Source organism: Ursus maritimus, unplaced genomic scaffold (assembly GCF_017311325.1).
Source record: "Ursus maritimus isolate PB19 unplaced genomic scaffold, ASM1731132v1 scaffold_9, whole genome shotgun sequence".
Taxonomy (NCBI): domain Eukaryota; kingdom Metazoa; phylum Chordata; class Mammalia; order Carnivora; family Ursidae; genus Ursus; species Ursus maritimus.
The window spans coordinates 77,280,922-77,296,480 of NW_024427107.1; the positions used below are offsets into that span (position 1 = coordinate 77,280,922).

General features: G+C 45.5%; 1 protein-coding gene across 4 annotated transcripts in view; it reads right to left on the minus strand.

The window, feature by feature from the left end:
- The window catches only part of TRAPPC9 (trafficking protein particle complex subunit 9), a 599,687-nt gene that overhangs the window by 498,619 nt on the left and 85,509 nt on the right, over positions 1-15,559 (minus strand). For all 4 annotated transcript variants that reach the window (XM_040626149.1, XM_040626150.1, XM_040626148.1 and 1 more), the window contains one exon: positions 7,875-8,001. In XM_040626149.1, coding sequence (XP_040482083.1) covers positions 7,875-8,001 — 127 coding nt within the window. The remainder of the gene's footprint in view (positions 1-7,874; positions 8,002-15,559) is intronic.

Consider the following 15,559-nt stretch of genomic DNA (forward strand, 5'->3'; position numbering starts at 1 on the left):
TGAGGGCTGGGACGCCGGGTGTGGGGCGCACATCCCGGGACGCTGCAGGGTTGAGCAGCACCAACAGAAACAGAGTTAAAGTGGCCAGAACATTAGTAGAGAACGGGCCGCAATCCTTCTGTTCCGTGACAGAGGCTGAAATTTGGCCGCTGCTGCTCTGACTCTCAGAAGAGGCACAGCAAACCGCCAGGGAAAGCCGCCAGAGAACAAAAGCCTGGAAATACCGGCTCAGAGAGTGCCCATCCCCATCCTCCCTCGCAGGGGACACGGAGACTCTACCCAAACAGGGTTGCCTGAGTATTGGCGCGGCAGGCCCCTCCCCCAGAACACAGAAGGCAGGCTGAAAAATCAAGAAGCCCACAACCCGGGCGCCTGGGTGGCGCAGTCATTGAGCGCCTGCCTTCGGCTTAGGGCGTGATCCCGGCGTTCCGGAAAGGAGTCCCTCATCGGGCTCCTCCGCTGGGAGCCTGCTTCTTCCTCTCCCACTCCCCTGCTTCTGTTCCCTCTCTCGCTGGTTGGCTGCCACATAAATAAATAAATAAAATCTTTAAAGAAGAAGCCCACATCCCTAAGATCCCTATAAAACAAGGGGCACGGCCTGGGACCCAGTCAATAATTTGGGCTCTGGAAACCCCGCAACCTCTCTTCATCAGAATGACAAGAAGGAGAAGCCCCCCCCAGCAAAGAAAAGACAGTGATTCTGTGGCCTCTGCCACAGAAATAATGGATATGGATGTAACCAAATTATCAGAAATGGAATTCAGAGTAACGATGGTCAAAATGATGAGTAGAATTGAAAAAACTATTAACGAAAAGGTTACTGAGAATATAGAATCCCTAAGGACAGAAATGAGAGCGAATCTGACAGAAATTAAAAATTCTATGAGCCAAATGCAGGCAAAACTAGAGGCTCTGACGGCCAGGGTCGCAGAAGCAGAGGAACGGGTTAGTGAATTGGAGGATGGGTTAATAGAGGAAAAAATGAAAATAGAAGATGGTCTTAAAAAAATCCACGCCCACGAATGTAGGTTACGGGAGATTACTGACTCAATGAAACGATCCAATGTTAGAATCATCGGCATCCCCGAGGGGGTGGAGAAAAACAGAGGTCTAGAAGAGATATTTGAACAAATTGTAGCTGAAAACTTCCCTAATCTAGCAAGGGAAACAAACATTCGTGTCCAAGAGGCAGAGAGGACCCCTCCCAAGCTCAACCACGACAAACCTACGCCACGTCACGTCATAGTGCAATTCGCAAATATTAGATGCAAGGATACAGTATTGAAAGCGGCCAGGGCAAAGAAATTTCTCACGTACCAAGGCAAAAGCATCAGAATTACGTCAGACCTGTCTACACAGACCTGGAATGAGAGAAAGGGTTGGGGGAGCATATTTAAAGCTCTTTCAGAGAAAAACATGCAGCCAAGGATCCTTTATCCAGCAAGGCTGTCATTCAGAATTGATGGAGAAATAAAGACATTTCAGAATCGCCAGTCACTAACCAATTTTGTAACCACGAAACCAGCCCTACAGGAGATATTACGGGGGGTTCTATAAAAGTAAAAAGGCCCCAAGAGTGATACAGAACAGAAAGTCACAGCCAATACAAACAAAGACTTTACTGGCAACATGGCAACATTAAAATCATATCTCTCAGTAATCAGTCTTAATGTAAATGGTTTGAACCATCCCATAAAACGCCACAGGGTTGCAGATTGGATAAAAAGAAATGACCCATCCATTTGCTGTCTACAAGAGACTCATTTCGAACCCAAAGATGCATTCAGACTGAGAGTAAGGGGATGGAGTACCATCTTTCACGCAAATGGACCTCAAAAGAAAGCTGGGGTAGCAATTCTCATATCAGATAAATTGGATTTTAAACTACAGACTATAGTTAGAGATGCAGAAGGGCACTATATTATTCTTAAGGGAAGTATTCAACAAGTGGATATGACAATTATAAATATATATGCCCCCAACAGGGGAGCAGCAAGATACACAAGCCAACTCTTAACCAGAATAAAGAGACATATAAATAAAAATACATTAATAGTAGGGGACCTCAACACTCCACTCTCAGAAATAGACAGAACACCCTGGCAAAAACTAAGCAAAGAATCAAAGGCTTTGAATGCCATACTCGACGAGTTGGACCTCATAGATATATATAGAACACTACACCCCAGAACCAAAGAATACTCATTCTATTCTAATGCCCATGGAACATTCTCAAGAATAGACCATGTTCTGGGACACAAAACAGGTCTCAACCGATACCAAAAGATTGAAATTATCCCCTGCATATTCTCAGACCACAACGCTCTGAAATTGGAACTCAACCACAAGGAAAAATTTGGAAGAAACTCAAACACTTGGAGACTAAGAACCATCCTGCTCAGGAATGACTCGATAAACCAGGAAATCAAAAATCAAATTAAACAATTTATGGAGACCAATGAGAATGAAAATACAACAGTCCAAAACCTATGGGATACTGCAAAGGCAGTCCTAAGGGGGAAATACATAGCCATCCAAGCCTCACTCAAAAGAATAGAAAAATCTAAAATGCAGTTTTTATATTCTCACCTCAAGAAGCTGGAACAGCAACAGAGGGACAGGCCTAATCCACGCACGAGGAAGCAGTTGACCAAAATTAGAGCTGAAATCAATCAAGCAGAAACCAGAAGTACAGTAGAGCAGATCAACAGGACTAGAAGCTGGTTCTTTGAGAGAATCAATAAAATTGACAGACCACTGGCAACACTTATCCAAAAGAAAAGAGAAAGGACCCAGATTATTAAAATTATGAATGAAAAAGGAGAGGTCACGACGAACACCATTGAAATTGGAAGGATTATTAGAAATTTTTATCAACAGCTATATGCCAATAAACTAAGCAATCTGGAAGAGATGGAATCCTTCCTGGAAACCTATAAACTACCAAGATTGAAACAGGAAGAAATTGATTTCTTAAACAGGCCAATTAATTATGAAGAAATTGAGTCAGTGATAAACAACCTTCCAAATAACAAAACTCCAGGCCCGGACGGTTTTCCTGGGGAATTCTACCAAACATTCAAAGAAGAAATAATACCTATTCTCCTAAAGCTATTTCAAAAAATAGAAACAGAAGGAAAGCTACCAAACTCATTCTATGAGGCCAATATTACCTTGATCCCCAAACCAGGCAAAGACCCCCTCAAAAAGGAGAATTACAGACCGATCTCCCTAATGAATATGGATGCCAAAATCCTCAACAAGATACTTGCTAAAAGTATTATCCATCCATCCATTATCCATTAAAAGGATTATCCATCACGATCAAGTGGGATTCATACCTGGGATGCAAGCGTGGTTCAATATTCACAAATCAATCAGCGTGATACATCATATCAACAAGAAAAGACTCAGGAACCATATGATCCTCTCAATCGATGCCGAAAAAGCATTTGACAAAATACAGCATCCTTTCCTGATTAAAACCCTTCAGAGTGTAGGAATAGAGGGTACATTTCTCAATCTCATAAAAGCCAACTATGAAAAGCCTACTGCAAATATTATTCTTAATGGGGAAAAGCTGGAAGCCTTTCCCTTAAGATCAGGAACTCGACAAGGATGCTCACTCTCGCCACTATTATTCAACATAGTACTAGAAGTCCTTGCAACAGCAATCAGACGACAAAAAGGGATCAAAGGTATTCAAATTGGCAAAGAAGAAGTCAAAATGTCTCTCTTTGCAGATGACATGATACTCTATATGGAAAACCCAAAAGAAGCCACTCCCAAACTATTAGAAGTTATAGAGCAATTCAGTAACGTGGCGGGATACAAAATCAATGCTCAGAAATCAGTTGCATTTCTATACACGAATAACGAGACCGAAGAAAGAGAAATTACGGAATCCATCCCATTTACAGTAGCACCAAAAACCATACGTTACCTTGGAATTAACTTAACCAGAGACGTAAAGGACCTATATTCTAGAAACTATAAATCACTCTTGAAAGACATTGAGGAAGACATAAAAAGATGGAAAGATATTCCATGCTCATGGATTGGAAGAATTAACATAGTTAAAATGTCCATGCTACCCAGAGCAATCTACACTTTCAGTGCTATCCCGATCAAAATACCGAGGACATTTTTCAAAGAACTGGAACAAATAGTCCTTAAATTTGTATGGAAACAGAAAAGGCCCCGAATCTCCAAGGAACTGTTGAAAAGGAAAAACAAAGCTGGGGGCATCACAATGCCGGATTTCGAGCTGTACTACAAAGCTGTGATCACAAAGACAGCATGGTACTGGCACAAAAACAGACACATAGACCAATGGAACAGAATAGAGAACCCAGAAATGGACCCTCGGCTCTTTGGGCAATTAATCTTTGATAAAGCAGGAAAAAACATCCGGTGGGAAAAAGACAGTCTCTTCAGTAAATGGTGCTGGGAAAATTGGACAGCTATATGCAAAAGAATGAAACTTGACCACTCTCTCACACCATACACAAAAATAAACTCCAAATGGATGAAAGACCTCGATGTGAGATAGGAATCCATCAAAATTCTAGAGGAGAACATAGGCAGCAACCTCTACGACATCGGCCAAAGCAACCTTTTTCATGACACATCCCCAAAGGCAAGAGAAACAAAAGATAAAATGAATTTATGGGACTTCATCAGGATTAAAAGTTTCTGCACAGCCAAGGAAACAGTCAGAAAAAGTAAGAGGCAGCCCACGGAATGGGAGAATATATTTGCAAATGACACTACAGATAAAGGACTGGTATCCAAGATCTACAAAGAACTTCTCAAACTCAATACACGAGAAACAAATAAACAAATCAAAAAATGGGCAGAAGATATGAACAGACACTTTTCCAATGAAGACATACAAATGGCTAACAGACACATGAAAAAATGTTCAAAATCATTAGCCATCAAGGAAATTCAAATCAAAACCACACTGAGATACCACCTTACGCCAGTTAGAATGGCAAAAATAGACAAGGCAAGAAACAACAATTGTTGGAGAGGATGTGGAGAAAGGGGATCCCTCCTACATTGTTGGTGGGAATGCAAGTTGGTACAGCCACTTCGGAAAACAGTGTGGAGGTCCCTTAAAAAGTTAAAAATTGAGCTACCCTATGATCCAGCCATTGCACTACTGGGTGCTTACCCCAAAGATACAGACGTAGTGAAGAGAAGGGCCATATGCACCCCAATGTTCATAGCAGCGAAGGGCCATAGCACCCCAATGTTCATAGCAGCAATGTCCACAATAGCTAAATCGTGGAAGGAGCTGAGATGCCCTGCAACAGATGACTGGATTAAGAAGTTGTGGTCCATATAGACAATGGCAGAAAGAACGAATTCTCAACATTTGCTGCAACATGGACGGCACTGGAGGAGATAATGCCAAGTGAAATAAGTCAAGCAGAGAAAGACAACTATCATATGATTTCTCTCATCTATGGAACATAAGAACTAGGATGATCGGTAGGGGAAGAAAGGGATAAAGAAAGGGGGGGTAATCAGAAGGGGGAATGAAACATGAGACTGTGGACTATGAGAAACAAACTGAGGGCCTCAGAGGGGAGGGGGGTGGGGGAATGGGATGGTCTGGTGATGGGTAGTAAGGAGGGCACGTACTGCATGGTGCACTGGGTGTTATACACAACTAATGAATCATTGAGCCTTACATCGGAAACCGGGGATGTACTGTATGGTGACTAACATAATATAATAAAAAAACATTAAAAAAAAAAAAAGATTTGATTAGTCCAGGAAAAATAAATAAATAAATAAATATTAGAAAACTGAGGCTCACAGAACCAAGGCCACATGCTAGTGAAGAATAAACCCAAAGTTTCTAACTCCCACCCACAGCACTGTCTGTGACACTGCCTGTCCCCCTTCTGGTGTCTCCCTGGGGAGAACAGGCACTTTCCCTCCTCAGTCCCAATAACCTGCCTGGAAAAACCCACCCAGCTCCACTGACAAACATCCTGACAGCTTGGGGATCTAGACGCAGCATCAAAATCCTAGAATGTCCTGTTAGGTTCAGGATGTTCTGTTATGCAAGGCTGCCTAAGTTTAAGAATGATCCAGGTCATGATGAAGATGAAAAATTACTAAGAAAAGCTTTTCTAGTCTTTAATTTAAAAAAATATGTACCATGCCCCTAATCCCAAATCAAATACATTCTGCTTGAAGTCTTACACACACAAAGGCCCAGCGAGGACCCTGACTTCCTGAGTTTGTGTCAGCCACAAGGAATCAGAGTGCAAAACTAAACCACCACGCGCTTCCTCGGGGGCCCTCCACGCCGGGGACTGCAGGTCTGCTCTGAGAAATTCCAAGTAGTAGCAAGAGTACCTCTTCAGGCTACGGCCTAGGCCTTGGGGTGGAGCAGCTTGCCAACTCTGCCTGATGAACTGCTCCATGCGTGCCCATCAGGACATCTTAAAATTCAAGGGTAGCCTGCTAGGGACTTGTGTGCATCGTGACCCTTTCTGTCCCACCTCTCATGGGGCACGCAATCCTCACGTTGGCCACAAAACCATTTCACGTGGCAGGGCTACACCTGCCTCCAAGGAAAATGCAAGGAGAAAGCAAACCCACGGTTATCAAGCGCCACACCACAGACTTTTACATGTTCCTTTCCTAATGACCTAATGCCGTGGGTTTTAAAACTTAAGCAAACGGATGCCCAGGGCCGTCAAGCGACTTGTTCATGTAACTCCGTAGGCCCTCCCAGCCGTATTGCGATGCTGAGGGAAACGGGAGAAACAGCCAAGCCAGGAGTGTTTCAGAGACAGTCACATCTTCATTACATGGTATCCTACAGTCACAGCACTTCTATGAACAGCAAAATGTCAAATTTCTACTGCTTCTTTTCAGTCTTCAAACAAACCTTCCAGAAATTCTGAAATCATTTCATGAGATTAGCTCATAAACCCTTTTTAAGTACCCACTTTGCATGTGCCACAGGGCCCTCACTCTCTTCAACCCTGCAAGCTGTGCAGAGGGACTGGACACAGTGGCAGATACCGGCAGAGAGGTAAGCAGCAGGTGCGATGGAAATCCAAGGACTCTTCTAACCAAGGGCAGGGGGGGACAGCAGGAGGAAGTATCAGGAAAAGCTTCCTAATAGTGGGGCCTGTAATGAGTCTGAAAGCATGAGTGTGCACTGGACAGATTACGACGGGGAGGAGGAAGGATGACCTCCAGAGGGGGCAGAGCCTTAGCGAAGGCACCATGGAACATCCGAGCAGCTATGCCCGCTCCTGCGCTGCAGGGGCCTGTGGTCTAAGAATGCGGGAAACTACGGGAAGCTTGTAAGTAGAAGAGGCAAGGTCAGGCTCGTGTCATCAGGGCAGAGGTCACAACACGGACTCTGGAACCAGGCATACCAGGGTTTGCATCTGGCTCCGCCATTTGACAAGCACATGACCACAGCAGGGACGCGATGCCACTGGCCTGATTGTCTCTTCTACACAATACTTACACTTCCTAGTGCTGCTGTGTAGACTTAATGAGATAATGAACCAGATTCCTAGCCAACCCAAAATGGAAGATCTTGGGGCACCTGGGTGGTTCAGTCCATTAAGCATCGACTCTTGGTTTCAGCTCAGGTCGTGATCTCAGCGCTGTGAGATCCAGCCCTGTGTCCGGCTCTGCACTGGGCATGGAGCCTGCTTGAGATTCTCTCTCTCCTTCTGCCCCTCCCGCAAACCACCCACACACACCCCCCACTCTAAATCAATAAATAGATAACATCTTTTAAAAAAAAAAAAAAAAGGAAAGTCTTGTAAAGATCTATAGAAATGCCAGCAGTGGAGTTCGGATCTGCGCCCCACAGGGTGCCTTACCTGACAATGGGAAGTTTGGTGAAGGGCACTGGAGGCAGGGTGGGGCCGCCTGGGAGAGTGAGGAGCTCCATTGTCCCAGGACATTTGCACGTGTAGTTCTCTAGGCTTTGAGTCACATCTTTCTTTTCTGAAGAGAAAATTGAAAAAAAAAAAAAAAAGGTTAATTAACATAACTTAGGGGCTGGGGGGGGTGGTTAGCAAAAAAAAAAAAATTCTTAACCCAATCCATGACAGTCCATTGAGTCCAATCTTCTGACAGAAATAAAGGGGCGCTGATCATAAGAGACAAAAAAAAAAAAAAAAACAGAAGTTTTAGTCACTTTATTTAAATAATCACTAGCAACTGCTCCATTTTAGAGGGATGTGAGGAAAAAGGAAGTCAAGTTACTGTCTTGCAGAAGGCTTCATTTCCCAAGAGAATAAATCCTTCCCAAATTCTAAGAAAGTCCATAGGCAGGCAGGACTGGAGAATTGGTATATTTTATTACCTGACAAATATTTTTCCAGAAATTACTAGGTACCAAGCAAAATGCCAGGCCCTGTCTCCAAAGAGCTTATAGTCCATCTATACAACAGATATTTAATGGAATAACTACAAGTCAACAGTTTTGGTACAAAAATAGAGCTTTGTGAGATCAGACTGCTTGGCTCTGCCCTATCCCATCCCTTCACCACAAGGGAGGGGAAGGGGATCCAGAGAATGCTTGCTTATCTTCCACACATGCTCTAAACACATGCTCACAGACTTCGGAACACTCCAGAGCTCTAGAGCACATTCCATACCGCAAAATGCATAATTACTCAAGAAGATGAGCATTATGACGCCCGGTCTGCAAACAGGAAGGCTGAGACCAAGCCAAGTTAAAGGGCTTCTCCAAGACCTTGTGTGTGCCCTACGCCGGTGGTCTCTCCTCACTGATCCCTTCAGAAGAATGAAGGGGAGCAGGGACTGGGGACGGGGTGGGTCAGGGAGTTCATACCGTCTGGCCTCTAGTTTCTTGGCCACAGCCTACAGGGAAAGGTGGGGTGCTTGGGGACCATGGTTACGGGGGACAGAGCACTCCCACCCAGTGAGGCTCGGGGCAGTGGAGTCAGACCCAGGCTCAGAAGAACGGCTCAGTCCCCCCTTTGGGAGGTGTGACCACCTTAGGGGAGGTCACTCAACCTCTCTGAGCCAGCCGTAACCTCTAAAGAACTACTAGGGATGGAAAGAGGCGAAGCAATAAAAAGCATGACCGCAGACGTGTGCAGTGAGCCGGCGAGGACGGGGAGAAACATGCACAGCTGCCAGAGAACAGGTGAGGGCTGCAAAGTGAGGCCAGCGCTCCTCGAATGCCGGGGACCAGAAATAACAAATATCCAGGCAAGGACGTGCATCGTAACTGATAAGCGGCTGCCACAGTCATCTCCTGGGTCTGAGCGTCATTCTCCAGGGAACATGAGGGCAGGAAAGCAACCAGAACGAATTCTGGATACGACAGAGTAATGGTCATCCGCAAGATGAACAAATTCTTTAAATAATGACATCGTCTTCAATGTACAGGTAATGAATATCCTCAAGGGCTCCAGCCGACAGCGTGCAAATGACCTAACCTGCCTAATGTCACATGCAGGGCGGCCGGCCCAGGTGTCCTATTAAGCTGAATTGCACCATCTCAGTCAACCCCGCTATAGTGAAGACGGAAATGAATCTACTTGTGACACTCAGTGCCACCCGCAAGGCGAGTACGTTCCTTGGCTTAGCTATAGACCGGCTTTTCCGCAGAGAAAACAAGGTACGCCCTGGTACCAGCAGGGAGGCACAACAGCTGCGGGCCCCTCTTGCTGGGCCCGCTGGCCACAGAAGCCCCCACCTTTGTGTTCCCGCCCCTGCTTTGGGCCTGGTCGTTCTCCACGTGGGGGATGAACCCGCTGGAGGCATCGTCAGGGCTCTGCAGAAGCCAGGGGAGCAGGTGCACATCTCAATATCCTTGATGCTAGTGGGGTCCTCCCCGCCGGCCGCGCCAGCGGGCTCCAGCCAGATCACCCTTCTCCTCATTCTCCGGCAGTTGAAATGCTAATCTTCTGCTGAGGTGGAGGGCCACCTGCCCCAGGAGCCGGGGAGGAGACGTGCAGGTGTCCTCAGTTCCTGAGACGACTACCAGCGCACAAGCTGCTCCTACCCTTCTCATCACACTTCCATCCAGAGTCACCTACGCCTTCTGGGGCTTCTGCCGGGCACAGGAACTCAGACTGCTTCTCAGCTTCAGGTCCCTTTAGTGGGGTTTCCAGAGTAAAATGCTCCTGGGCAATTGCTGGTGTGGCCCACCCACTGGAAAGGTCCCACCGACCTTTCTCCCTGTGGATTTGAGCATCTGCTGTACATTGTGGCCCAGATTCCTTATTTTATCAAGGATTACAAAATGGTGATTTTGTAATTCTTTAATTTCTCTGTACCTAAAACTTAGAATTTGTCTATAAGGAAGGGTTTTTTTCCTCATCAACCAATTGGTTACATTGGAACACAAATGATACAGTAATGAGGATTAGGGAACAGGCTTTCCCTATATTTCCTGGAGGAGAGAACTACCTCTAATGATGACTAGAGAGTTATATGCGATTTAGTATCACTACAAACTAGTGGATTTTTATATATTTGGTATTTCAATTGATTGCCATCACACTCTTTTTTGATATTCAAACTGCCCCATCTTTGTGCAGTGGGAGCCCCTTCACGTTGATTCCTATGTCCTTTAGATAAGGCCCCATTATTCATCAACGGCTTGTTCCTTCTAGCTCATTTTCAGCCCCAGACCTAGAACCAAACCATTTCTCCAAGCTGCCCTGGATCCTTCTAGTGTGAAACAGCATTTAGAGATCAGAATCTGGTGGCCAGGGTGCTCACTGCCACTAGATTCTGTCTCTGTAGACTGTGACAAAAGGGTCAACTTACAGAATTTTTTAAGTGGTGAGATAGTAACTGATTTTTCCTTTAAATTTTATTTAAGGTTTAGCAGCTAAAAATACAGTTTATCGGACTACAAGTTCCTTAAAGCGAGAGAGTCTTGTCATCTTTTTTGTTCCCCGTCTTACTTGTCAAGAGTGCTCAGAAGACAGAGGGGTTAAAGGATCTATGTGTCTGTTGGTTGGATGACCTTATTTCTTCAAAAAGGTAGGACAGAATCATTCTTTGTTCAAAAGTAAAATAAAAGAGGGGTGTCTGGGTGACTCAGTCGGTTAAACATCTGACTCTTGATTTTGGCTCAGGTCATGACCTCAGGGTTGTGAGATCAAGCTTCAAGTCGAGCTCCACACTGAGCTCCACGTGGAGCCTGCTTAAGATTCTCCCTCTCTCTCTGCCCCTTCCCCACCCCCCAAAAAAGAGTAAAATAAAAAAACGAAATGAACACACATTCTCTGTCCACACAGCGCAGACTAGCACCACGGAGTTGGCAGCAACAGCTGTCAGGACAGTGGCACCGAGCTCCATTCACGCAGAAGCAGTGCGGGCTCGACGTTTAGGGCGTCCCAAGTGGAAAGAGAACACAATGTCAAAACAGAACGTTATAATTCCTCACAAGTGACTTCAAAGAAGCAGGGTCAGAGTCGGGAGAAGAGCACACGGGAAACCTGATCTGGCCAAGATGGCTTCATAAAGAAGCAACACTGGTCTTTGTCAAGGGCCACAGGACCCCAGAAGCAGACACATGACTACAGTACTTGGAGGTTTTGCTGTTACAGGGAAAGAATGACAAGAACAAGGACACATGGCTACTGAAGAAATCTGATGTGCGAGGCCCACAGTGGGGGGGAAGAAAAGAGTAAGGACACAGAAGAACACTAATATATCATGAGCTGTACGTACATAAGAAAACCCGGCAGAGAAGCCACCTAAGGCACGTGTGAGAGGGAGCAGGCTAAGATGGGTGTGGGCAGCACGGGGGGCTCCGGAGGGAAACAGCCAAGTAGTAAACGGCTCTGGCTGCAGTGGGGAGGGTGACCCTGGCTTTGCAGGCCAGCGACTGCCAAATACGTCACACACGCCTCCCATGTGTGTCCCCTCTTTGAGACAGGACGCCTCGGAGACTGTGACGTTTGCTGCAGGGACCTCACTGCTGGCAAGAGGATGGGCCCAAGTTTGCCAGGCAGACAAGGAAGGCTTCCCGTCCAGGGAAGGGAAGGAGAGATGCTCAGAGGCGAGAAGGCGGGGAAGGAGCATCATTATCCCCCTTTTGAAGGTGATAAACATTACCTCAGCAACAATCTGGGAAATGTGGTTGTGGATTGATATGAAAGGCTACCAAAATAACTTGATAATTTTTAAGTGTAATATTAACGTTGGGGTCATATAAGAAAATGTCCCTTTTTTTTTTTTTTTTAGCAATGCATACTAAGGAACAAAGGCATGAAATGAAATGATGTCTTGGGGTTTTCTTTAAAATCATTCAGCAAATAAAAGAAGGAGGAGAAGTAAATGTATAGAAATCTTGCTAGCCATTGACTCTGGTGACTGATGTATGGGAATTCATTTTATTATTCTTTGTACCTTTATGTTTGAAAACATGTCATGGCAAAAATACTGAATGAGTCTGAGGAGGTGACGATTTCCTCAAGAGAGGAAGAGAGTTGGAGTTCCAATCTGTGGTCACCGAGTCTTCCTGTCCCCACAGATCAGGCCTGACCACAGAAACCCAGTGTCAGGACAACACAAACGGAAGAACTCAAGGCCGCGGTGGTGCTAACCGTGTTCCACACGCCAAGCTGGAACAAAGCCTGTAATAGACCGAACACCCCCATAAGCATATGATTCGGTCAGAGGGAAGTGATCAGTTGCCGTAGTCTGCTCCAGCTGCAACAACAAAATACAAACAGGGTGACTTACACCATAAGCACGTGTGTGTCACGGTTCTGGAGGCTGGCAGCCCCTGGTGAGAGCCCACGTCCTGGTGTGCAGCGCGCACCTTCCCACGCCAACCTCACAAGGCCTTCCTTGGTGCACATGTGCGCAGACACAAAGAGCTCTCGTGTGCCTTCCTCTTCTCCGAGGGCATTCATCCTGGCACCAGGGTCCCACCCTCAAGAGCTAATGTACACCTGATAACCCCCCAAAGCCCCACCTCCAAATCACCTTGAGGGTAGGGCTTTGAAATATGACTTAGGAGGGGAACACAAACATTCGGCCCATAACATCACCATAAATCTTGTCCACTCTTGCTCAGAACACCCAACGATTAGTTGAGTCAAAAGCTACAGCACCCAATGCCCTTGAGCGTTACTTTCCATCCCAGAAATGAAAGAAATCGTGCAAAGAGAACATCGGTAAAGAAAGTTGTCACCAAACTATATTGTTTCTCATAGAAGCAGAAAATATGATCGCCCAAACTTTTGACCACAAAAAAAGCCAAAGGCCATTTGCCATTTCAAGAGTTGACACTGGCATAAAGACCAGCACACCGTGATTTCACAGTCAAGCTCTTCGTGTTCCCTCTAAGTAATGATCTGAGACAAACATGTTTGCATAAATTGGTTATAATATTCTAAATAGGTAGAGAATGAAAGAAGAGAAAGAAACAAAAAGTCTCCTCGCTATTTAGGAGTGAAGAGACTTGGCCGAGCGAGCAGACACGGGCGCTGGTGGGGTGGCCCGGTGCAAACCGCAGAGGCGCCGAGCAGAACGGAGATGCAGGGGCATGGAGACCAGCAACCACGACACCTCAACACAGTGCTTCCGACACGCCGAGTCTACAGCACAGAGGAGCTGCCAGAAGGAAGAAGAGACCCAGGATGGTTGGACGGTGACAAGGCAAGTGCGCTGGAAGAAAGGAAGGTCCTGAGCACCATGAAAATCACCCATGAGAATAGAGCATGCCGGTGAGAACAGAATACCGGAGAGCCTGAGGACAACATTCTGGGAAACACAGAGGTCAAGGGCAGGGACAAAAGGAAGGAGTAGAAAATTAGTCTGAAAAGAAACAATGCTAGACATTCCAGCTGAGACTCGAGAAGCCAAAAGATCAGTGTTTGTGCAAGAAGAGAAATGGGGGTGAACGTGACACAGAGGCCGACGAGGACACAGAACTCCTGGGGGTTCAGTGGCAAGTGTCCCTGTCGAAAGAGACTCTGGCAGGTGTAGGAACCCAATGGCAACCCTTCCAAACCGGTGGGAACTGAGAAGGTGGCACCACCCCCCAAGCCGGGAGCCGTGTGCAAAGCATGCCCAGCGGGTCAGCGGAAGAGCCTCTGCCAGGGGCTGTCACCTGCACTGTCGCATCGTTAGACGTTAACACGCACCCTGCGATGAAATGCTATCACTGCCCGACTGCAGGATCCAAGATGGGATACGCTGCTCACGAGCAAGACTGGGATTTTAAGCCCTGCCTTCTCAAATCCAGGGCTCTTTCCACCATAGAGTGACTTCCTTGGGCACTGCTGTGCCCATTTCACAGAGATGGAATCTGAGGCTTTGGAAGGTCACGTGACTTTCCTGGGGTCATTCAGACACTAAGTGGCTAATTTACATTCAAACTCAGAGCTACGAGTTTAAACTCTTTGTTTTTTCCATTTTGTCACACTGCCTACCCAAACTGCCCTGATATGTGAAACTACAGAGGAAAACACGGGTATCTTGAAACGGCCAATCCAACATGTCCAGCAAGTTAAGCATCTTCCATAAGCAAGAAAAACCAACTCCGCTTTTCTTCATTCTGCGTATACATCCAGGCAGAACAATGGTCCAACCACGGAGGTCAGAAGGGTCTCATGTGTCATCACTACGAAGACTAATGATCTGCCAGAACAGCAGACACTGAATAAGCCGTCTCGTACCAAGAACACAAGCCCTTCCTCAACAGACTGATGGACTCCGATAAACCCGCCGTGAGCCACTTTGGCTGCCTCCTACCCGTACGACACCCTTCTTGTTTCTCACTTCAGTTACACAGTGGCAGGTCAGAGTCTCTGATAAGCAATCGTTCAAGTACATCCGGAGATTAAATATTTTTCCTTGTTCTTTCCAAGTATGTAAACATGTTCTACCAGAATGAAAGGCAGCTCATTATATCATCATCTGTTTAAAGCACTACAACCTAGAAAATACTTAAGTATCTCTAGAGATCTTAATAAAACACCCAGAAGGGGAAATTATCTTAATAAAGCCTTCGTAAATAATTAGAAGGAATCATATCATATCTGCATATCCAATTATGAAGTAATAGATAAGCTACAGTATAGTAACAGGACAAACTTACACAATCATTAACAACGACATTGACAAAGAGTCTGCAATAATACAGAAAATCTCTGTTACATAGAAAATCAGGATGCAAAACTATATTTATAAAATATATTCAATTTAAAGATAAATCCAATTTAAACAGAATAGAAAACAATACCAAAAAACTACACTGAAATGTTAAGTGTTTGCCCATGCAGGAATATACATCATTTTTTCTTTTCTGTTTATGTTTTCTAAGACTTCCAAAATAAGTATACATTATTTGTAAAATAAAAATTATTTCAAAAATACCTAGAAGTGAATTTTCAAAGCAGTTTTATAAAGAAAAGTAAGGGTTTGCTTATAACTGCTCCTCGCGCATAAAGAAGACAGCATCTGGGGGCGCCCGCGGCAGTGGGGGGGGCATCAGTTGAGCATCCGACTCTTGGTTTTGGCTCAGGTCCTGATATCAGGATCGTGGGATCCAGCCCTG